This window comes from Astyanax mexicanus, chromosome 9 (assembly GCF_023375975.1).
Source record: "Astyanax mexicanus isolate ESR-SI-001 chromosome 9, AstMex3_surface, whole genome shotgun sequence".
Lineage (NCBI taxonomy): Eukaryota > Metazoa > Chordata > Actinopteri > Characiformes > Acestrorhamphidae > Astyanax > Astyanax mexicanus.
Genome location: NC_064416.1, coordinates 14,366,098 through 14,390,249, shown reverse-complemented (window position 1 = coordinate 14,390,249; position 24,152 = coordinate 14,366,098). Strand labels below are relative to the sequence as shown.

At 36.9% G+C, this 24,152-nt stretch overlaps 2 protein-coding genes across 3 annotated transcripts; one reads left to right on the top strand and one right to left on the bottom strand.

Moving 5' to 3' along the window:
• Positions 1-344: 344 nt before the first annotated feature.
• calub (calumenin b) lies at positions 345-6,346 on the top strand. Its single transcript, XM_007244071.4, has 7 exons — positions 345-469; positions 2,076-2,321; positions 2,435-2,628; positions 3,171-3,337; positions 3,535-3,595; positions 3,688-3,887; positions 5,395-6,346. Exons 2-7 carry the CDS (start codon positions 2,101-2,103, stop codon positions 5,497-5,499), a joined length of 948 nt encoding a protein of 315 aa, XP_007244133.3. The 5' UTR covers positions 345-469; positions 2,076-2,100; the 3' UTR covers positions 5,500-6,346.
• A 1,818-nt stretch (positions 6,347-8,164) lies between these two features.
• On the bottom strand, positions 8,165-22,331 carry LOC103026791 (protocadherin beta-10). Of its 2 annotated transcripts, XM_015604457.3 has the most exons (16): positions 22,041-22,331; positions 20,088-20,189; positions 19,173-19,381; positions 19,028-19,084; positions 17,183-17,275; positions 17,015-17,101; positions 16,779-16,889; positions 15,708-15,878; positions 14,652-14,742; positions 14,413-14,519; positions 13,260-13,460; positions 12,051-12,182; positions 11,877-11,955; positions 10,775-10,968; positions 10,605-10,625; positions 8,165-9,761 (listed from the first exon to the last, which is right to left on the bottom strand). In XM_015604457.3, the coding sequence occupies exons 2-16, from the start codon at positions 20,179-20,181 to the stop codon at positions 8,604-8,606; spliced, it is 2,805 nt and encodes a 934-aa protein (XP_015459943.3). In that variant the 5' UTR covers positions 20,182-20,189; positions 22,041-22,331; the 3' UTR covers positions 8,165-8,603. The 2 variants fall into 2 exon arrangements, with proteins under 2 accessions (XP_015459943.3, XP_015459945.3); XM_015604459.3 differs by lacking the exon at positions 10,605-10,625.
• Between the last annotated feature and the right edge of the window lie 1,821 nt (positions 22,332-24,152).

Below are 24,152 nucleotides of genomic sequence, written 5' to 3'. Positions count from 1 at the left end.
GCATTTTTTTTGGGAATGTGGGAGAAATGTTGTCAGTAGTTTATATAATAAAACAACAATGTTTTACTACAATTTTACTCAAAGATATACCTATAAATAGCAAAATCAGAGAAACTGATTCAGAAACTGAAGTGGTCTCTTATTTTTTCCAGAGCTATGATTTGTATTATATATAGGAAAAATAATACACCTAAATAAAGAGCTGTAGACGGTACAGTATAGCTATCTGAGTACAGGTTTGTGGACGTGGCGATTCTCAACCAATTAGATCGCTCATTTTCCCTGAAGTGGACCAATCGCGACGCGCTATGTGGGGAGTGACTGGAGGCGGGGCAAAGCAGAGCTCGGGGTCTGATTGGTCAGGGTTACTGTTCTCCGGAGGAAGCGCTTTTACAGTGTACAGTTCGTATCCGGGACAGGTTTTAGCGGAACGCCGGCTTTCAGAAGACGCTTTAAATTAACAGAACTGGTGAGTTAACGAGTTAATTGTGAATGCGGTTTTTATCTGTATCCTATTACCATTTTTATGCGTGGGTTTGAGGGTTAGTAGTGCAGCAGTAGCTCCGCTGGCGGAGGGTAAAGGTGAGGTGAGGGGCGGTCTGGGGCTGCGGTGCAGCTCTCTGTACAGTTTAACCTAAATAACTAACAAAAAAAAATAACTATAGATAAATATCAAAGCAGAAAGATGTGTTATTAGTCAACTGCATAGCTTTTTAAAACACTGTACTTGTGTAAATCTGTGTCCTGAGGTTCAGATAATTACTGTAAATTAGCTACTGTAAACACTGTTATCTGTAACTACAGATTAATCAGTCAATCACTTAATCGATCTATCAGATAACTAGATAATTAGGTAGAAAGATATGCATTCAATAACATTTTTAACAACACAATTAAATACAAAAAAAAAAAAAAAAACTAGGGTAGGTTATAAACCTGTCGATGCACTATAAGAGGCAGTGATGTCTAAGAGATACAATTAAAATAGCTACAAATTGAATAAAAGTAGAGCTGGACAACAATTCTTCAAATACATACTTTTTATTTCTCTTAATTCTTACATATTTAACAACTTTTTTTCATTTGTAAACGGACCATAATTTAAAGTGATATGCAACATTGACATCTACATTTATTAATTAATTTTTAAACAAATAGTAAGCAGGCCGCTTCAACCTTACATGCAGCTTTTATTTTAAACATGATGTACATTCTTTAATATCCCATTTGAAAACAAATTAAAACGGCAATTTGTCATATTAATTCTTAATTCTAAATAAATGTATTAAGTAATTATTTTAATTAATTGATTAATCTCCCAGCACTATTGTATTGACAACCAGCATATTAAAGATCATATTATCAGTGCATAAAGAACAACAAGAATGACTCAACTGACCCAACATTTCATTACAGAGAGTGTAAAATAGAATCCTGTGCAGAAAAAAATGAAATAATCACTATACTATAGGGCCAGTCACAATACCAATTGTTCATGTTATTGCAATATCAACTATTGAAACTATTACTGTCATTTTATGACTATTTAATGCAACTGACTATCATAATAAAACAGCATGACAAAGCAAGTATACCCTTTAAACAATATTGTAATTAATTATAGATTGGGAAATATATACTTTTATCTTCGCTTACTGCAGTCCACACTGCGTGTATGAAGTAACAGTTATTGAAGCATTGGTCATTATTGCATTACTGACTAAAATACTGTTTGCTGTTAATTATGTGAACCAACATACAAATAAAAAAACACAATAGGCAATATCACCATTATCAAATATTATTGAGATCATGTCCATTTATTGTATGATGGGTAATTACTGTAACAGGTCTAGTACTATATGCATACAATGTATATGATGAGAGTGCATTAATAATAACAATGGTCTAATAAAGTTAGATTAAAGTCATCTGCTTTCTGATTACCAGTTGCACCAAATGAAATATGCAAGAATTATATATGAAAGATTCTTGATGGTTTTGGGAAAAGTACTGGCTGTTCTTTCTGTTATGAATCCATATTTCAGTGTAGTATTTTCCTTCCGTGAACATAGTGTGTGGTCTGCAAGTTTGGCAAGGATGGAGCTGTGGCCTTTGCTGTTGTGCATCGTCCTCTGTGTCGTTCACATCTCCAGTAAACCGATGGACAAGAAGGATCGTGTCCATCACGATGCTCCTCTCAGCAACAAGGAGCATGAAGACGATGAGAATTTTGATTACGACCACGAGGCCTTCCTCGGCCAGGAGGAGGCAAAAACATTTGATCAGCTGACTCCAGAGGAGAGCAAGGAGAGATTAGGGTACAAGCTCTTAGACACTTGTTTAGAAATAGACCAGTCTTGTTTGGATGAGCTTTATCATTGACAATGATCTTTTTGTCCTGTTCTGTCTTTCTCTGTCTGTCTTTCTGCAGTTTAATCGTCGATAAGATCGATGAGGACCATGATGCCCATGTTACGGTCGAGGAGTTGAAGAAATGGATTAAGCATGCTCAGAAGCGCTGGATCTATGAAGATGTGGATCGGCAGTGGCAGTCTCATGACCTCAATGCAGATGGTTATGTTTCCTGGGAGGAGTACAAGAATGCTACTTATGGCTACATTCTTGGTATGTGCGAGTGTTTAGATTAACCGTGTTTCTAAATGTTTGTGGACACACATTCTAATGAATGCAATCATCTACTATAAGTTGCACCCATTGCTGACACAGATGTGCAAATACACACAAACAGCTTGTCTTGCCCCCATAGAGAAGTACAGCTAATAGAATAAGACTTTCTAGAACAGATAAAGATTCATCTGTTTGCAAAAAAATGTAATATAAGGGGTATAAAGCTCTCCAGCATTGAGCTGTGATGCAGTGGAATAGTGATATCTGGAATGAAAGTGCTTCCTCCAATACTTTTGGATGATTTATCACCCCACCCACCCTAATGCTCTTGTTGCTGATGCAATCAGATCCTCACAGCAGTGCTTCAAAAATTGCCTGTTTAGTAGAGACAGTCACTCCTAGCTAAGCAGGTTAAACCCTTGTTTTTCAACCCCCTTCATTATTTTTAAGAAATGCTTTTTTTTCTTTTTTTTTCTTTTTATCTCTGACTGTGATGTTGTCTGATGTGTATGTGTGTATCTTTGTGTGTGGCTTTACAGATGATTCCGATCCTGATGATGGTTTCAATTACAGACAGATGATGGCCAGAGATGAGCGCCGATTTAAAATGGCAGACACTGACGGTAATCTGCAGGCTGATAAAGAGGAGTTTACAGCCTTTCTTCACCCAGAAGAGTACGACTACATGAAGGATATTGTAGTTCTGGTATGTCTGAGACACCCAGGCACGCACGCACACACAAAGTAACTGTGCCTAGACCTCCCAGTGGTTTAATTATTTGCTGTGCTGATAAGATCTCTGTAGGTAAATGTTTAAGCTTTAGTTAAAATTCTGCAGTTCCCTTTGATCTCCTTTCTGCTGCTAATTGCATTTGTCTCGTTTGTTCTCTTTCTGTTACTCAGGAAACCATGGAGGACATTGATAAAAATGGAGATGGTTTCATTGATCTAGACGAGTACATTGGTAAGTACAATGAAAGTGCAGAGAAACACAAACATAGCATGTGTCAGTCCTCAGTCGTTTGTTTTATTGACCACTCTGGTTTTCACTCCCAGGTGACATGTACAGTCAGGATGGAGACCCAACAGAACCCGAGTGGGTGAGGACAGAGAGAGAGCAGTTCACTGAATTCAGAGATAAAAATAAAGATGGGAGAATGGATAAAGAGGAAACCAGAGACTGGATTCTGCCTTCAGATTATGACCATGCAGAGGCAGAAGCAAAGCATCTGCTGTATGAATCTGACACAGACAAGGTGAGAACAAGCATTTATTTCTCCTCCAATACCCACACTTGTGGTCAGTTTCCCAAACATGGATTAAGCCTAGACTACATTTTTATATTTTCATTTTAGTGGCAAATCTTAATCTTCCAAATATTGTGTAATCCAAGACTAGGCTCGTATACTGTCTGGGAAACGGCCCCATGTTTGTGGGTACCCAGTGGTGGCTTAGTGGTTAGGCTTCTGGGTTATTGATGACAGGGTTGTTGGTTCAGTACTCAGATTCTCTAAACCTTGGTTCTCTAAGCCTAAAACAGTCCTTGTCTGTAAGCCTGGTGCTAGACTACACAGCACTGTGAATGCAGATTCTCTGTTAAAAGAGATATTTCATCTAGGACTAGGCTTAATTCCTGTCCAGGAGACCCACCCCTAGTATTGGGCCCCTAAGCAAGGCCCTTATCTCTGCATAGGTGAGATTAAGGCAAAAGTCAAATTCTGTCTCTGCCTTGTTTTATATTCCTGTACACTATATTGGGTATTAAAATCAGCTATTATTTATAAGTATTACATTTTTAATACCTAGGAATTAAAATTAGCTTTTTTAAATAGTAGCATTTTTAAGATGGGCTTCTAATTATAGTATACAATCATATTCCAACTAAACACGCACAAACACAATTCTGCCTCCATGTTTGCCATTCAATCTTGCAGTTGTTCTTTACGTTTTTTTTTCAAAAATGTAACAATAAAAATGCTTTAAAATTACTTGGATAAGTACTTGAAAAAAATCTTTTTACATTGAAAATGAATATGGTGTTTTTTATTTCCTGCAAAGATGTCATTAAATCTTTATTATTAGAGACACCAAAACATATTATTTAAAAGTATGCAGGAAAACCGCATGATGTGTTTCATTCCAACACCAGCTCACCTGAATTAACGTCATTGAGCCCTCATTTACAGAAATAGGTGTTTGATGATAAGTACTACTATACTAGATTCCTCCTCTTGTCCCAGCGGAGCACATGACACACATATTTAAGAGATCTAGACACCATTGATGCAGTATAATACATCTCTGAGGACTGATTAAGACTGGAATTCCTGGCGGTCTCGGGTAGTGTAGCAAACCAACAGAGCACAAATGTGCTATTCATTGCTGTATCACCAGACATGTTTAATATGTGTGAATTTAACTGTTAAAAAGCACAGGAAAAAAATAAAAAATTCTGTTTTAGCCATTTAATCTGGATTTTTCGGCTATAGCAATTGTCGGATAGACAGTATGTTATTGCTATGAAAGTTTGTCAAACTTTTTTAATGAATGGACCAAAAGAAATGCTCCATATTTGCTTGAAATAATATCTTTTTACATTGTCCTCCACTGAAAGTTAAGAAGGTTTTATATATTTACCTAGTAAAGTTGACATTTTGGAGATAATTATTTATTTTATTTATTACTTTATCATTACTTTGTTAGCATTTTGCTGTTTTAAAACTCTTTAACTAACTGTGTGAATATTTGTTTGTGTGTTTGCAGGATGGAATGCTAACTAAGCAGGAGATTGTGGATAAATATGACTTATTTGTTGGGAGCCAAGCTACAGATTTTGGAGAAGCTCTCGTAAGACACGACGAGTTTTAATCTCTAGACATTTGCGCATGAAAATGCAAAAATGGACTATAATTTATTTCACAATATCCTTGTATACAAAACCGACTGTGTAAACTTTCATAACCACAAATGTAGTCACTTTTCTATTTTTGTAAAAGGAAATGATTGAATATTGTTTACATAGCTTTTATGTTCGACATTTTTAGTTTGTTCATGGAAGGTAGAAGCATTAGAGTGTTTTGTATTAAAATGCACTGAACATTAAGTTTCTTCATTCCTCATTGTGCAGAACATTAAGTCCAGGGAGTGTTGGAAGTTCCAGCACATTAACTTTAGGAAGGATTGTATTGTATTGTGTACCCCAGTAATGCATGTTTAGTATCTGATGTAGGACTTTGATTGTCGCTGTATGTTGCTGACTGAAAGATAGAGGTGCTGAGACACTACAGTAAACTGTTGTAAGGACCATTAATTACCACTACAGACTGCATGACAGCACATTTTAGGCTTAAACAAAAGCTTTTGTTAAGTATGTCATATTGTATTATAATGAGACAGGGCTGCCTCCAGAGTCAGTAACTCTCTGCAGTTTAATAAGATGTTTTTTTGAAATTGAAGTGTTGAGTCTCATTCTCTGAGCTTAGCTGTCTAATCCAATGTTTATCTTAAGTGCCTTCTCTTCTCTCCTCACCATTTCAGTGATTTACATAATGAGTTAAATTAGTGCTCTGCTTTATTTCACAGATTTTTACACTACAGTTGGCTGCTCTGTTTTTGACTATGCTGTACATATGTTTAAAGTCATAATGTAAACAGTGTAAATACAGTGCAGGCTCTGCAACTGATAAGCTTTTCACAATAAAATCTGTCTAAAATATCTAATGTTTGTTGTATTTGTTTTGTAACCAAGTGGATTAACCCATTCACCTCGGAGGAACTACATGCCCTTATGCCCAGAACTATAGAACTTTCCTAGCAGTTCTTGCATAATGAGCCTAAGAAAATACAGTATATTAAAGCTATACATAAGGTTTGGAGAAAAGGTTTGGGCACCCATGGTCAAAATACATGCGTATTATTTATGTATATAGGTGAGACAATTTCTAAACCATCATTATTGTTTATTTGGTTAATTTAACATATTGTGTAAAATGGTATGTCTTAATGATGGCCAAATAAATGTCTATTTTTTTTTTTAAATGTTACATTCAGAAATGTAATTATTTTTTTAGTTAGAAAACAAAATGTTTTTGAATCTTTTGTATAAGATTACCAAAACATTAGCTTATAACTTTTTAATTCAAATAATAAATAAATTTTGACTAAAAATAAAGGGACACCTGTTAATTCATTGTTTCTACAATGAATTCTACAATCAAGGGTGTAAAAATGCACTTAATTGTGTTTTTTTGATGGAGTAACTGCCGCTTTTCTAAAAGATTGCTGACAGAATTGGCGTGAGGATTTGATTGCATACAGCAGCAAGAGTGTTGGGGAATAGTGAGAATGTTGGATAATCAATACCACACATCATTGCCAACTCCCCAACTCATCCCAAAAATATCAAAGTGTTGTAATAGTAAAATTCACTGTGGTAGTCACACAGCCTTTAGAACCAGACAACTCACTAAAAAACATCAAATCAAGACAGTTAAACCTTGTCAAAATTTTATTTGAATTATATTACACAATGTAGGTCATCACACAGTGTTTTTTCTTGTGCAGATTTGAATATAAAACAGTTGTTTTATATCTGCAGATGTTTTATATTTATATATTATATCACACTTTATTTAGAGAGCCAGAGAGATTACTTTGGACTGAATAATTAATCTATTCTGCTTAAGGAAATGAAATACACAGATTCTAAATTGTTATTGTTAATGTTCAGGTTGGGATATACCGTAGGTCAATATTTTTTACTTCATACACTGTATGTAGAACTTTAACGCAGACACAATTTTTGGACAAATATTTGGACACTTGCTTGATCACTGCTTCTTCTGAAATCAGGGGTAGTTTATCCTGTTTTTGGAATTTTTTTAAATTTTCTGTACTGATCTGTCTCTACTGACTCATTTGCTTTCGAGTCCAGCTGTGTCCTCATTTCTCCCCATGCCTTTCGTGCTAAATGTGAGACTTCAGAGAACTAGAACAGAGGATTCTTCATTGTAGCGTTGAATGAACTCATAGGGCATAGGGTTGCAATGGTATTCGATTTTTACTGTATGACCGTATGGCTGTGTACCAGATTAATAATAATAATAATAATAATAATAATAATAATAATAATAAATGGAATTATAAATATGATGGGTCACAAACTACTACCAATGCATAGGATGGCTGCTATGGGATATAAATTGGGATTTAATGTCTGGAAATGAGTGGATTTTAGCTTTATTTTTGCTTTAATATACTGATCATATCTGTAGGTTATTCTGAGCCTGTGTTATAAAGCCTAGATAAATCAGCAGACAAAGCAGACTGCCTCAGCAATGCTGGAGAGGTTTAGCCGCAATGCTAACAGTGGGCCTAGAGCATGTTAGCCGCAATGCTAACTGTTTTTATTTCTGAGTTGGATTACTTGCTGATAGTTGCTGACAGTTTTGATGAACACTGTGTTTTTATTTAGAGGGAATCCAGTGTAATCCCATGCTATTGATTTTATTTTTTATTTTTTAGGGGGGTGAAAGAAAGAAAATCAGTTTTACTTGTCTCTGCCTATTTCTCTGCTGTGTGTGTTTGAGTATATTTCTCCTCTCTGTGTTTTTGAGTCTGACACAAGTTGCTAAAACTGAGGGGCAGAGGAAGTGAAAAAAAATCTTCATTTGCGTACTTAAGATTCTCTTTTGTCTCTTCTTGCCTTTTTTTTCACCAATACCGTATGATAATTGTGCATTTTCATACTATGGTATACAGTGAAACCAGTTACCATTGCAACCCTACACAAGATCAGGTAAGACTACACCTTTTACCAAAACACTGACACCTTCAGTATCTTCAGCTGCAACATCCGTACAATAATCACCATGCCTCTATAGCAGTTCTAAATTTGCTTGATCACCGTGGTGTGACATGGCCGTACGGCTTGTATCTTGATAGGTCTGTTTTATAAATACTGCATAACTTTATCATGTTTGAATGTTTGTGTCTGAATTGTGTGCTACTAGATGGCTCAGATCTGCATGGTTTGTTGCTGGCTTGTTTAGATCTGGGTTGAGCTGAGGTGGTGGGTTGCTTCCATCTTGATTCATATTGTCTAGGCTTGTTGCAATGTCTTCGCTGTCAGTTTGCATGTTGGGATCTTTGTTTGAGGCTTTTGTCTCTTCTGCTCTTGTTCCACGAAGCTGTGGTGAGTCAGGTGCTGCATCTCGTATGTTCAGCACTTGTTCTCCTGTGTCTTCAGTTGCTGAGTCAGAGTTTGCATCGTCTGAGTCTGTTAATGTCACTATTATTTTTATGTCTGCGTTCCCTTCTTCTGTCTCAGTCTCCCTTGTTTGGAGACCACTTCCAGTCCCAGAAGATTCAAGATTTTTATTGGTTATCTGAGGTGCACTGGTGGTAGGACCTCCGCTGCTGGAAAGTTTCGCATCTGGTATTTCTGCTTCTTTTTCTGAGACATCTGGGTTGACCATAACGGGTCTAACGGAATCTGACTGTGATGTAGACAGGTCTAAGCTTTTTGAGGTTTCTGCTTTATTTGCATCTTTATATGCTGTGTCGTCCGCCTTGTCTTCTTGTAGAATAGCCGTTTTTACACCTAACAGCTCTGACACGTCTTGGTTTCCGATATTTTGGCCTGCTTTCTCCTGTGCTTCTCTGGCCATATCCCGGTCTGCATTCAAAATCTCGAAATCTCTCATTGATTCAGTGTTCGTTTGCTCTGATCCAACACTGATGCTCTCTAATTCGTCTGGAATTGAACTTATTCCACTTAGATCAATACTAATGTCTTCCAAACCTGTGCTGTCACTTCTATCTCTGTCGTCATCCCCATGAGATTCACACTCCCTGACCTCCACAAAATCCTGAAATGAGACTGATTTGGTGATTGTTTTCTCCAATGGCTTCCCATTGGTCTTCACAGTTGGAAAGACATCTTCTGTGGGTGTAGAAGCATCTGGTGTGGTATTGACCTTTTGTTGGGGTGCTGCACCAGAGTCTGGCTCAGTTTTGGTGTATGAGCCCTGTTGACCATGCAGGGTGGAGGTGGAGGCATCGAACCCACTGAATGCTTCATTGTGATAGAAGACTTCCTCCACCAGTGGATGCGATCGACCATGGTTCACCTGCCAGAAGAGCCAGCAAATGATTAATAAGGTCATCTCATGAATGTCCTGCCCAACAAATTTGCAGTCTATTAGCCAAGGCAGGTTTATAATACCTGCATGTGGATATATTTTGATAAAAAGCATAAAGCAGGAATGTGGCTGGTGTTGAAGTAAATGAATATTGTGAGCTACTGTATCTATGTGACCACTGTAAGCCATATGGAGAATGTGCACATAACAATACAAATAAACAATATGAACAGCTTGACACTACCTACACTTAGCATCATAAAAGTCTACAGAGTTTTAGAGCTGTCATATACACTAGCAGTCAAAAGTTTGGACACACCCATACATTTTTTTTATTTTTTTATTTTATTGTAGAGTTTCACTTGTTTTAGACTAAATAACATCATATGGAATTCTGTTGCTACTATTGAATTGTAGCTACATTACTTTAATTTGGGTGTGTCTAAACTTTCTAACATGAGTGCTACAATGTCATCACTGTCACGCAAAAAAATATTTTAGAAGAAAAAAAAACGCTAACTTTTGATTAAAAGTCAATCTGAGCCATTTCTATTGGTTCATTCATCATGAAAATATGTGTCATAGAAGGAAAAAATGTCGAAAATTGAGATTTGATTTTTTGCGTGACAGCAACAGTATATAAACTGTATATAAACAAGTGTTGACATACAGTATTTGGGTTGTTACATTATCTACCTAATATGCAGAATTAGAGCAAAAATAACAGATCTAAAAGGTTCATTATTTTTTTTATGAGAAGCTGAATGACTTGTTATTGCAGGGATTTACAGTACAAGGAAGCTAGCACAATTTTACCAACACACAACTTACCAGCTGAAACCATCTTAGACTCTTTGCAAAACATTAAAAGATACAAAGACACAGGTTAAAGGTTAAACTGACTCATTCAGAGTATTTTAAATGTAGAACTTTAGGCCATTTTGACACATAGCTTAAACTTCACCTGTGCATTTGTGTGTGTTTATACGTTAGTGTCTTACCACGTTGGGGTGTTTGCCCTCTGCTACACTGGCACGGTTGGCAGGGTCCTGTCTCTCTCTCTTTCTTTTTATGAAGTAGACCAGGACGAACAGGGCAATCGCCAGCAGGATCAGACAGAGGCCAACCACGCCCCCTGTCCTGCCCACAGTCCCTCTGCCCTGGGGCTGACCCTCCTCTAGTGGACCCTGTGGAACTGGGTTATGGGGAATGGAGCATTTAATCTTAATATTCTCTAAATATTCATAGAATTGGTGACAACATACAGTCATATGCAAAAGTTTGGCCACCTTCCAACAATAACTTTTCTCCAACAAATTATGCCAAATCTGCTGGCTTATGTGTGATTAAAATGGCACTTGTCAAAATAAAAAAAATAGAAAGCAAGTCTGCCAATCAGTATACAGTTTACACACTGTTTTAACCTGCTGGACATAGCTACATGGTTCATATTCCTACATAAATAATGAAATTTGTGAAATATATAGATGCAGTATAGTAAAGAAATTCATAGCCTTAGGTTCTTAATTTTTTTTCTGAGTTTTTTTATCATTTTAGTAATTAATAATTTATATAAAAATATTATAATTACACTGGTGAACCAAGAGTGACACTCTTTCCAGCTAAAATTCGTTGATAAATAAAGTGTCAGGTTACAAGAAATAGGAGATTTGTCTAAGGACTATTGGTGTACGTGCCTGGGTGGGGAACCCCAGCTGGTCACATTGGTACTCAGTGGGTTATACCAACTGATTTAATTTGCCTTGTGTGATATTATTTTTTTATTATATTGTATAGCATAGGTTACCTGCAAAAAAAATTATTAACTTTTTTCAACAAAATGTCAATTTGGCAGTTTTTTTTACATTTCATCGAAATTGTATGACAAATGGACTACTGAATATGCTGCAAGATTACTTACATCTTTAAATATACTGAATTTCATTGAAAGTTAAGAACGTGTTTTCCTTTCCTATAAAGTTATGTTTGAAGATATATGGGAATATGCTCTGCTTGCACAATGAAATAACCTAATTTATGTTAAATATTAGTTTATTCTGATTAAATTAATTAAATAACTATGCTCTATAGGCAGGTTCTTACCTGGCACTCCTTTCTGTAAAACGTCAATGTCAATCAAAGCTCTGACAACATCTCCAGACTCCTGGTCTGTAGCCAGAACCTGTAACAGAATACATACACATTTTTAGATCAGCACAGAAAGTCTGCTAATGATGATAATAATGATTTAATTTAGTAATTGATCATCATGCTAACCTCCAGAGAGTGTTTGTGGTTTGGCTGCAGCTGATTGGCCTTGGCGATGAGAAGTCCTTCTTGGGTAATGTAGTAGAAATGGGAGCTGTTGGAGTCGGAGCTCAGAGAATACTGCAGCTTTGGGTTAAAGCCCTGTCGGACACAAGAACACGAATACAGCAGGTTTCAGTGAAACTGGATGAGAGTGAAGGGAACTGAGGTAAGAAATCAAACTTCTGAGAAAAATTCATTCAGAAACTTTTATGTTTATGGTCAGGCTATACTCAAGTATGTTGGTGTATAGAATGCATTTGTGAAAATTAGAGCATCTGAAATGCTGCTGAGCAGCCAGGAAGCAGGTTGCAACTGATTTGTATAGATCTATACACAAATAAGCCATAACATTAAGATCATCTCTCTAATATTGTGTTGGTGCCCCTTGTACCACCAAACATCTCTAAACCGTTGAGGCATGAAACCCACATGACTTCTGAAGTCACTTCACTTCAGCAAGCCACAACCTAAGGGCATAAAAGACAATTTCATTACCTAAGATTGAAACTTGATATTTGTATTAGAATGAAATTCATTTGTAATGATAGTTGAGTTTATTGTAACCGCTAAGCTAAAATCTTTTCTAATAAAAATGTTATTTTATTTATTTATTATTATTTTTTTTTTTCACATAATTTAAATTGGACTGTTGTTTTTTTACATTCTGTCTGATATTTATGACAAATAGACCAATATTTACTTGGAATAAACTAATTTTACATTAACTTCTATTGAAAGCCAAAGGAACAACATGTGTGTACAATGGCTACCCCAGTCCAATTTCAAATCACTGGATAGGAACATTTTGCAATGGTAATGATATAGCAATGATAACCACTCTTGAAACTATAAAAAAAACACTGTGTAAAACAATATTACATAGCAAGGCTGCCTTAAAATATCACCTTCATTTACATGTTAATGCTTCAATTAATGCTAACAAATGATTATGTAATTCAAACTTTGGGCTGGAAATGTTGCTACTGCACTATGTATCATTGTGTAAAATCCTGAAATATTACACCTCAATCCACATAATTCACTCAGCTTGTCAGCAAGCATGTTTAGATTGTGTCCATGTGTGCTTTTAAAGCAAGTAGCAAAAAAGATATAAATTCTCAGATATTGCTGCTTTAAACATGAATAGTATTTGCTTCTTGTTGATACTGAACATACATCTGTAAAGTCTTGGTCCGTTGCCTCCAGCACGAGCAGCTCGTTTCCGTAGGTGTTGACGAGTGAAGCAGGACTGGTACTCTCGCTGACGAAACCTCGGTAGGCAGAGCGGCTGAACTGAGGGGGGAACCGGTTCTCTGCCAGAACCCGCACCAGAGCCGTCGCAACTGAGTACTTCATAGGATCATCACTCTGAGCAGCCTGCAGTGGAAAAAGACAATATTCAGTATAGTTATGCTATAGCACATAATAACTTCTTGTGTACCAGCATACCCTTGCCATTATGTCTAGTGTAGAATGAAATCTACCCAAGTTCAGATAGTTCTGATAATTATTTCATTTTCAGACGCAAAAAAAGTAAAAAATAAAAAAAAAGGGTAATTGAGGGTCATACAGGTGAATTTCCTGTTGTCTCCTTGTCTAACTGTCCCTACCATCTAGAGAAGGCTTTCTACTACATTTTGGATCATTGCTATGAAGATTTTAATGGCATTCAGCAACAAGAGCTTTGGGCAATCGTTGAATACCTCACAGCCAATTATATGGTAAAGTTGACATAGAGTATTGGAACTTCTTGGTCTTGGTCTTAACTAAAATAATAATGGTGAATAAGTACTGACAGTTGTTCATAGTTACAGTTATGTTAGACATAGTCTAGATCTGGTAAACAAGCCCAATATGTTTTATTTAACATCTAGTGTTTCCAAGGTTTCTGAACAAACACTACTGAAACACTACAATTAAATATTAATAAAAATAAAATAAAATAGTAACTGTATAATTTACGTTTTTTTTTTTTCAATATAGTAATTGTTATTGTATACTGTACAGGAGGGACTTTAGAGAGCATCTTGAGCACCTTTTATTACTGTCTTGTTTGGGAACAGAAACATCTCAGATCGCAAAAACCTACAGCAGATAGTAAGGACAGCTGAGAAGATCATCTGAGTCTTTTTTTTCTTTCATCCCCGAGATCTTCGTATCTTTGTAGTTGTTTACACAAGAATTTCTTGTTGTTTTCGTTTAAAATTGATGAACCGTAATAATTATCCACCTAAGGGTTCAGTGTTCATGAAGTGTACTGATAATTCCCATGATAAAAGATGGTAAAGATAGTGCTGCTACACACACACACACACACACTCAAACTTACCATAATGCGCAGTCTAAGTGTGGGTGTCAGCAATCTGTTCTCAACCCGCCTGGTAAGCCTGACCTCACCTGACTCGCTGTGAATCACAAAGCGCCCATTATCAGCTCCTACACACACACACACACACGCATACATACATACATTCAAGCAACACCACACAAAAAGAGGAAGAAAGCTGTTTAAGCAGTATGACATATACATTCATTCATATATTTAGAAGTGTGTGAGGCAGTCCTCACCTGACAGAATGGCATAAGTGAGAGGTGTTCTCAACCCTTCATCCCCGTCCACTGCATTAACTGGACCAGGAGAAAAATCCAACACAATATCCTGAAAAGGAAAGATGAATCGCAGATCAAAGTAAAAAATGTTATCTTTTTTATACATTAAAGTGGTGAGGCTTTTGTGATCAATAACTACACAGTATAGACAAAACAAGGAAGAGAATAGACAGAAAACTATAGATGCAGACATATACTAACACATTGAACATCTGAAGAATATCAATAAATATGCAAAACTTACGTGTGAATGTATGCAGCGGGAATATACTGTATTTTCATTTATCTATGGCAAGCATAGGACTTGCCATACATAAATCAATATAAAAAATTGTAGTAGCCATGTTTGAAAGGGAACATGAGAAGCTGGCTGTTAATGTTTAAAAAGTCAAACTTGTAGGTAGTTGTTACTAGCTGCAAACATGTCCCTTATGAATTATTAATTAAGGATTAATTAATGTATTTATAAACTAATGTGAGGATATTTATGTTTTTATTTTAATTATTTCCATATTTATGTTGTTCAAGGTGGTTTGTATGGCATTGTTAGGTGGTTGTTAAGGCATCCTTCATGGTTGCTATGGAGTTGTTACGTGGTTGCAAGTTGTTGCTATATGCTATTTCATTTCAACCCATCCCATATATCATGGAAAAATTGTCCTGAGTTTGGATGATGAAGCATTGGCCATGCAGAATTGTGGTGAATGTAGTTTATTCTCAGCTTAGACCAATTCCCTTATTATACTCATAAACCATGGTGTTGGCACATGTAAAAGTCTGCCCGCAATTCTGGCCCAAATGCTCAGCTCAATGATTTTTGCTATCTGGGATTTTATATTTTGAATATACCAGAATGGTAAGATTAAAACATAGGACGAATACCTACATCTACACAATATCTACATAAACTTTCAATTATTTAGAGGGTATCTCTGCGGTAGCTGAATTGTATCTAAGTGCTAAGTGTGAATGAATGTACTAACCAATTCTACTTTATATGTAAGAGTACTTTACCTCGTCCTGTTCAGTAATGTTGACTGTGTACAGGGGGTTGGCACAAATAGGACTGCCCTGACTGATGGAGAGGAGTGTGCAGGGCTGGAACTGTGGGTACTGGTCGTCTCCGTCAGTCACGTTTATTGTTATTGTGGCCGTGGTGTTGTAGTGCTCTATGGTGTTCATCTCCTACAGCAGATTTCACAAAGACAAAAGCATTAGGATTAAGGAGTTTTGCCCTAGGACTTTTACTGGTGAAGTGTGCCAAGCTACTGGTGAAGCTTGTCAATCCAACCCTAGTCAGCCATGGGGTAGGTAATGCTGTTATCCCCTACATTACACCATCAAATGTTTTATTCACTATAGAGTATAGTGCACTATTTTAAAATCAGAGTTAGTCACAGTATGATTAGCAAATCTAATGATACATAATGCCAAAAGTTTCCTATCATCTGCCTTGCTCTCAGTGATGTAAGGCTTGAAAACAGCTACTTGACCGTGTAGTGACATCCTTTCACGGTACCACGCTGGAATTCACTGATGTCTGATTTTATACACCTATGTACAAACTGTGTGATTGGAACCTGAGTTCAGTGAATTGGATGGATGAGTGAATGCTTTTGGCAATATAGTGAATTAACGTGCACAAGTTTGTTTACTTGAGTCACATGTTTTGCATTTCTGATTGTCCTTTGTACAGAACATTGTTTAAAATACCAAATTCAGCTATGCCAGCAAGTCAGATCTGGCGACTTATCAGACTGAATTTGCGTGTCCCATCTGCTTGGATTGAGACTGATACAGATCTGTACACATCTGATTGTAATTACAGTTCTTACCCACATCCATATATGGTTTGGCTCTGTCTGGCAAAAATCTGATTTAATTTGCCCAAAATCTGATTTTATGGGATTTCTGGCTGTACAGACTATCAAATATCAATTAGGATACAATCTAGTATGCCAAAAATTGGATTTGGGATGACAGTCTGAGCATAACCATAATAATTAAACTACTTTATAACTAAATTTTAGTAAAAAAATAAAAATAAAAATAAAAAAGAGAGAAGAAAATGTGAGAAACTGTTACCATAGCGTAGAGAGTTAGCTGGAGCTGAGTTTTTGTTTCATAATCCAGAGTCCTGTTCAGAATTACTTGACCACTGTTGGGAAGGTCCATTCTGAAATAGCTAGCATCAGGCTAAACAAACACAAAACACAAACAAAATAGAGATATTGAGAATTGTGTGCAGCAAATACATTTTAAATATATTAAATTACAGCTAAAAATAATTTAAAATTGATATGGATATATTGTTTCCATACTGATGTCTCATCAATTCCAAAAATGAGTGTGTCTCCATCTGCATCTTTTGCCTCAACCATCAATACAGTGGAATTCATTGCAGTCAGCTAAACACAGAAATGAATAATGGTCAAAGTAAAGTAAACAAAAAAGACATTAAAATTAGTAGTGAATATAGTGAAGTTTACCTCACTGATCTCTATAGGCTGGATGGTGCTCTGTAGAAACTCTGGTTTATTGTCATTATTGTCGAGAATCTCCACTGTGATTCTATGCTCACGCTAAAGACAAAAGTGGCACATACTATAAAGAAGGTCACACTGAAATCAAATATGTAATCATTTGATGTATACACAAATGTATTGACGTTGGGTTTTATTAGCTATGGTTTCATAGCAGAATGGCAAAATCTTGGCCTAAAGTATGTGGACACCTTCTTAACAACGAAGCTTCTTGGACACCTCTTACTATAGCCATTAATACAGAGTTGAACACCACCCTGTGTGGCTGTAACAAGCTCTATTCTTTTGGGGAATGATTGTCACCAGACTGGTGAAGAAGTCTGGCTCCAAATCAATGTTCTACTTCATGCCAAAGAAGATCAGTAGGGTTTATTTAGGCTAACAGTCTTCCCTTCCAAGCAAAAAACAATCAGCATCAACACCAGCAAGTCTCATAGTTACGTGTTTGGCTGAAGGGTCTCCAGAGATGTTAAGATTGGCTGTTCTCAATCAAATTTAGCATGGCTTGGCTCCCAGTCAGACCTCCAGTTTATGCCAAAGATTATCAGTAAGATTAAGGTCAGAGCTCTGTGCAAGCCACTAGCATTCCTTCAAACCAAACTCGTCAAACTGTGTTTTTATATCTAGTATTAATCCTAACCCTTCACTGCTCCACTGAAACTAAGAGACCAAGCCCAAACCAAAAACACCTCTCAGACCGTAATTTCTCCTCACCTAAAATGAACTGTTGGAGTTCTGCAGTCTGGCAGAACTCCTATATTCTCTCATATTCTTAAGCAGTTCCTGCAGATTTAGTGGTAGTGATGGAGTGATGATAGAATGTGCCTAAAGCATCCCACACATTTTCAATCAGGGATAGGCCTGCCGGCAATGCGACTTGCTGTGGCATAGTATCTGTGTCTTCAAGGCAAGCTCCCCAGGTGGCAGCAGTATGTGGAGGATCATTGTTCTGCTTAAATTACCTGCCTGTGCCAGTAATAAAGACCAAAGGGGATTTGACACTGTAGGAAATTGCACCCAATATCAAGACACAAGTTGATGGGTGATCTGCTGTTGCTTCTAGATGCTTAAATTTCACAATAATAGGATTTACAGTTACCCATAACTTAGCAGAGGCTTCTGAACTGACTTGTTTGCCACATTTTATATTGTGGCGTGGAAGAGGAAGGAAGACCCGTGAGACTCATGCTGAATGCTCAATAGCTCCTTTATTACACAGGCTAGCCACTCACTTACAGTCTTTAACAAGACTAGGAGAGCTAAAACCATTCTATTCTATAGGCTACCAACAGAGCCAAGTGACTGAACTCACTATCCACCTACTTTACGGTGAGTGCCCTAACCAGCACCCATCTGCATGGCCCCTCCCCATACCCTAGGTTACGGGGGAGGTACCAATTACGTAGGCTGGAGCAACACAGCACAACAAAACACAAGAGGCCCCACACACAGAAGAATAGAAACATGCCTACAGGCAGCCACACACACAACCCAGAGCCGCCACAATATATCTGAGTCATGTATTTGAGCCAGTGCTTGTCTACATAGACTGCATGGCTATGCATTTTGTTTTTGTGTTTGGAAAACTAAATTCAGTAATAAGTAGAGGTGTCCACATACTTTTATTCTTCTCTCCAATGTAATTTGGCTAATTCATCTCCAGTTGTAACAAATGTTAGGTAACACTTTATAATAATGGTACATGCATGACATTAATAAAGGCATTCATTCATGTACCATTATTATAAAGTGGTACCAAATGTTACAACTATAGAACTGACTATGGTTTACCTGAAGGGCTCCATCCTCATAACAGCTCACAGTGGCCATTAGAACAGAGCCATGCACCTGAAAACAGCAGCAGACATTAAAAACAAATGCACAGACCTGATTTAGTTACTGATTGATGATGTTATTAACATTTATGCTAAGTTACCTCTCGATCCAGAACTTGTGAAAGGTTGGAGTTCAGCCTAACGGTTTTCCCCTCCAAGACAAACCAATCCGCATCAACTCCGGCAAGGCTCAGGCTTATATGATTGGCTGAAGGGTCTCCAGTGATGGTGAGATTGGCGATGAATTCGCCTTTCGGACTGTTCTCTCTGACAGCAGCAAACACATCCTGCCCACCCTCACACTCACTGGCTGCCGAACACATACACACACACACACACACACACACACACACACACGTCAATATCAATAAAACTTGCTTTTCATTTCTGCAGAATTATTTATTATACAAACACTGTGTAACAATTCGTTTTCCAAGATTTATTTTGATTTATTACAAATCCTGAGAATTATTAACCTTCATTTTAAGGTACTTTTTGCACATTTTTCTAAAGGTTTCTTCAATGTGAGAGATGGGTTTTTGCCAAGTCCACAGTACTTAATATTTCTCATAGTCTCTATGCTTAGCTGAGGTAAAATTAAGCTGTCACCCCTGCCATGATAAATTATCAAGATAATTTAAACAGTTTTAGAAAAACTAAATGCATCTTTGAACCATTGCAATTGTTAAAACCAATAAACCATTTTAATAAAGGGCCCATTTTTGATTAAATTGTCTATCCTGACATTGTCCACATTGGCTTGCCATGACAGTATGAATGCAAGCAGGCATGTTAAACTGGTATTCACAGTATTCTGATAATGACCATTTTTTGTCAAATTGATTTAGATTCTTGCAATCAGCTTCCACATCAACTTGAAAAACTGACTGTTTAGCTGCTGCCCAATATGTAGATCCCACTCCTTGACAGGTGCCATTAGAACCAATTAATCAGTGTTAGTTACTTCACAAAGGCGTGTTTTATGTTCTACCATTGCAGAGTTTGTGAGTTCATACCTGATTCAGTGAGATGACTGCTAGGTGACAGAAGATAATACAGCAGAAGTGTTCTCCAGATGTCTCTGATGATGACCAGTCTGTTACTCTTCATTTCTAATGCTGATTTACAGAAACAGGAGATACAACACTGTTGGTCATTGCTTTGCAGATTAATTTTGTACTTTTTTTTTTTTGTGAGTGATGTTTTTTTTGTCACATCCACAGTGCTGCCCAGTTGGTTGCACTGGTTAAAACATATTTTTTACATTATATTTTTCTTAAATGTTATTATTTACGCATTTAAATTATTTAGTTAGCTATTAAAAAACCTAACTAAACTATTCAATTACGGTCCTCCTGGGATTACCTTTGATATCAGTCACACCCCATCCTTCACATTGTTTTCCTTTTAAGGAACTGAAGACACTTGCTTAATTATTGCACTCAACTGTCACATACTCTTGGATTCACATATTGTACTATCCAACTGCCTATATCTAAACAGCAATATCTACATGTATACTCATAGTTTATAAGTTCATAAACCTTCATCAGTGCAGTAACATATGTATAGTGTAAGTTTTGGGAAAATCTAAATTTTCTATATTTATATCTATTTGTGTTTATTGTGTTTTATGCTACTTTGAGGGACCTAGCATCTACATTGTTACTCCCCTGTGCCCCTTGTTTTTGTGATGTGACAATAAAACAATTTTATTTTGATTAAATCATGGTCTGCTGTTCTTACTTTTCTACAACTGATTTGATTTGCATATCACTGTTAGTGGCGAACAGAGCTGTATACTGTAGTTTATCAATCACGTTGCTTCTACAGTGAGTGGCCTTAAGTCACATGACCTCTGACCAGCACTCGTACTTTTCGATTAAGGCTCAGTAATCCCTCTGAGATCCTGTTTTCCCTGCTCTTCCCTTTCAGACAGGTCGACCTCCTCACATGCATACACCCAAACACATAACAACAACATTCAAACTGAGTCCTGCACCAGCTTAGGCGGTCTTCAGCTAGTGTGTGTGTGTGTATGTGTGTATATGTGCATAGCTTGTCCCTGTAGAGAAGTATTGTCAATAGAAGAGATTCAATATTCTCTGAAGAGATAAACATGGATCTGTTGGCACCATGTCTAATGTCAGGTCTGGGCTAGAGGGGTATAAAGACCCCCAGCACTGAGCTGTAGAGCAGTCTAATGACGTTCTCTGTATTCTCTCAAATCCTCAAAGCAATTTTTTTAAAGTCAAGACATTTACTCCAACAAAAGCAAGAGGCCCAATCTTTTTGGTCATATATACCTCCATTTCTGGTATAATGTGAGTGTGGTAGTAGTTCCTTTTTCATGATAAATGTCCAATTGAAATTACTTTTATAATTTTTACCTTTTTCTTATGTTTTTAATTTTTTTTTCTTCTCCTGTAATGTTGCCATTTGGAGACTAAGCTTTAGGTCTTGGCCTCCAGGTTTGTTCCCGGCTGCACTCCAGAGGAGCTCGTGACTCAGTTTAAGCAACAAAAGAGGATTATATTGGAAAACTCAGTCATGAGTCTCAACAGATTTAAAAAAAAAAAAACATACAGGCATACCAGTCATATCATATAGACAGTATTGCTGACTCTTTGCTGGAATGAAAGCTAACATGCAGACAGCAAGTTCTAAAGCAAGACCAGACAGACAAAATAGAATCTGAAAACCCAAACAAGACAAACAAACATAATTATAATATAAAACTGCAAAAAATATGGCCTAAATATAATGCATCAAAGTATAATACATTAACAGTTTACTAGGTCTAGCTCTCATTTCTCTTGATATAAAAAAAATGTAAAACATCACAAGAGGAGAAATCAATACCTTGAAACGAAGAACATCAAGAGAAGATCAGACATGGAAAGGAGGATTTAACAACAGTCACATAACTGAGGGCAAAATGAAAGAGATGAGATGAAGATCTGACTTACCTATTTCCCCCAGAGCCTCACAATGAACTTACATTCCACTCAGTCTGTGTGTGTGTGTGAGTCTGTGTGTTCATTCTTCTCTTGATCCATTGTATGTGTATGTATGTGTGTGTATGTGTGTGTACCTGTGTGTATGTGTGTTAGCAAAACCCCAGGTCAGAAGTAAGAAGTGAGTAGTTTGTTTGTACACTTGATTGCTAGTTTGTTTGTGCATGAGTATATGTATGTGTGTTGCGTACACTCTAACAATGTGTGTGTGTGTTCAGGGGGAGTCAAAGAACAGTCTGAGGATTATGAATTAGTGAGTGCTAAAGCTTGATGGCTCTGAGCCAAGAGGAGAAACCAAGGTCTGAGCCAACAGAGTGACCAATCAAATTTGATATCCCTACAGCCTAACCAATTACATGATTTACCACCTTCATGCCGGCACGTCCAATCAAAGCTCTCTCAATCAGACCAATCCCAGTCTTGCAGTAGGCAGGTCATATAATAAAGGCCCAAACTAAAGAGATAGAATTAAAAGAGTAGAGTTGGTGACCTCTGTGCACTATGAGCCCACTCAGCTATTTTACACAGCCTACCAAATAGATCCAAATCGCTTTTACTTTGTTATAATAGCACTGACAGTTACCTATGGATTATTTAGTAGTGGGGAAATTTGCACTTGTTTCACAGGTGGCATGTTACCATAATTATCATGCTGCAATTCACTGAGCTCCTGAGAGCAGCCCCTTCTTTCACTGATGTTTGCAGAAGCAGCCTGCAGGCCTTGGTGCTTGGTTTTAAACACCTGTGGCCATGGAAGTGATTTGAATACCTGAATTCAATGACTTGGATGGATGAATGAATACATTTTTTTGCAATATAGTGTATGTGACTCATCCATTATGTTTTATAAAGTTATCATAAAAATACATTGAGATTTTTTTACATTTTATCTTATTCAATCATTTTTTGGGTTGGAGGCAATGCCAAAATAGCAAAGTACTGATGTTTAAAACATTTAGAAAAATGGAAATAAATATATAAAAATAGCTGGAGAATCTGATTCTGATTTGCCTTCTGCAAACACACCTTTACAGAGAAAGAGCCTGAAACACAGCATTCACAAACACACACACACACCCACAGTGATTAAGACGGACCAGGCAATGAACACACACAGTAATTAAAACAGACAGGAGATTAAGAGTCTGGAATAGCATCCTCTTTTCTAACAGATCAGCTTCTCCACTCTTAACTAATACAACACTTACTGTACTACTGGTGTATCTAGCAGTATCGCTAGAAGAATAGTCCGATTTGAGCCTGTATTGTCTCTGTGTGTGTATTGTTGGGTGGGTGTCTTTACTAGTTTCAAAGTATCATATAGTTTTATATCTTGACCTAATGAGTGGCTATGGTAGCTTAGTAGTAAATGTAAATTGTAAAACCCTATGTGTAAAGAGTGGGGCCACTTTAGACATAAAACATCTAGCTTGTTTTCAGTTATCAGTTTTAACATCTGCATCTATAGACTATACACTTTAATTGCTGAACATTACACCACCTTCCACAATTATGCTTAAGTCCTCCTTGGAAATTCCTACTTGGTTGGAGGTTGTAATTACAACTTGACATGCGTTCGAGTGTTTTTAGGTTGTGTGGAAATGGACGTTATTGGGAAAATTCTTTTCTTTATACTTTTGGTCTATTATCATAAAAAACAGGAGGTTTATTTTGGCCTACTCCAAGAGAATGAAGTGAATAAGACTTTTAAGCATTAGGTGAGCAATGTTTCTATCCCATTGGAACCATAAATCATAATAGACTTTTTTTCACGTATTGCTAGTGATTTTATTAGTTAGCCAATAACAACCTGCAAGTGTTTAAGTGTTAAGCAGTTTAGAATACAAACTGTCTGCATCAATTTATTGCATTTATTTATCAATTTCAATACATGTAATTTATTTATTTATCTCTTGTTGCCCCAACTGGGAAAATCAGAGCTTATCTGAAAATCCGAGTTTCCCACTGGTAAATTCGAGTTTATGGTGGTGTTCATGTGCTCTCATCTCGTAAATACGATATTTTCGACACGACTTACGGGCAGCATTATAGGCACCCCTGGTT

What these genes read in the sequence shown, in the direction of transcription:
- calub (XM_007244071.4), top strand. Translation starts at nt 2,101, where the DNA reads ATGGAGCTGTGGCCTTTGCTGTTGTGCATCGTCCTCTGTGTCGTTCAC. An exon ending in TGAAGGATATTGTAGTTCTG is followed by an intron (nt 3,338 to 3,534) that starts GTATGTCTGAGA and finishes TCTGTTACTCAG; the next exon opens with GAAACCATGGAGGACATTGA. An exon ending in ATGAATCTGACACAGACAAG is followed by an intron (nt 3,888 to 5,394) that starts GTGAGAACAAGC and finishes GTGTGTTTGCAG; the next exon opens with GATGGAATGCTAACTAAGCA.
- LOC103026791 (XM_015604457.3), bottom strand. Translation starts at nt 20,181, where the DNA reads ATGAAGAGTAACAGACTGGTCATCATCAGAGACATCTGGAGAACACTT. An exon ending in ATGAGGATGGAGCCCTTCAG is followed by an intron (nt 17,276 to 19,027) that starts GTAAACCATAGT and finishes TTTTGTCTTTAG; the next exon opens with CGTGAGCATAGAATCACAGT. An exon ending in AGCCTATAGAGATCAGTGAG is followed by an intron (nt 17,102 to 17,182) that starts GTAAACTTCACT and finishes TTCTGTGTTTAG; the next exon opens with CTGACTGCAATGAATTCCAC.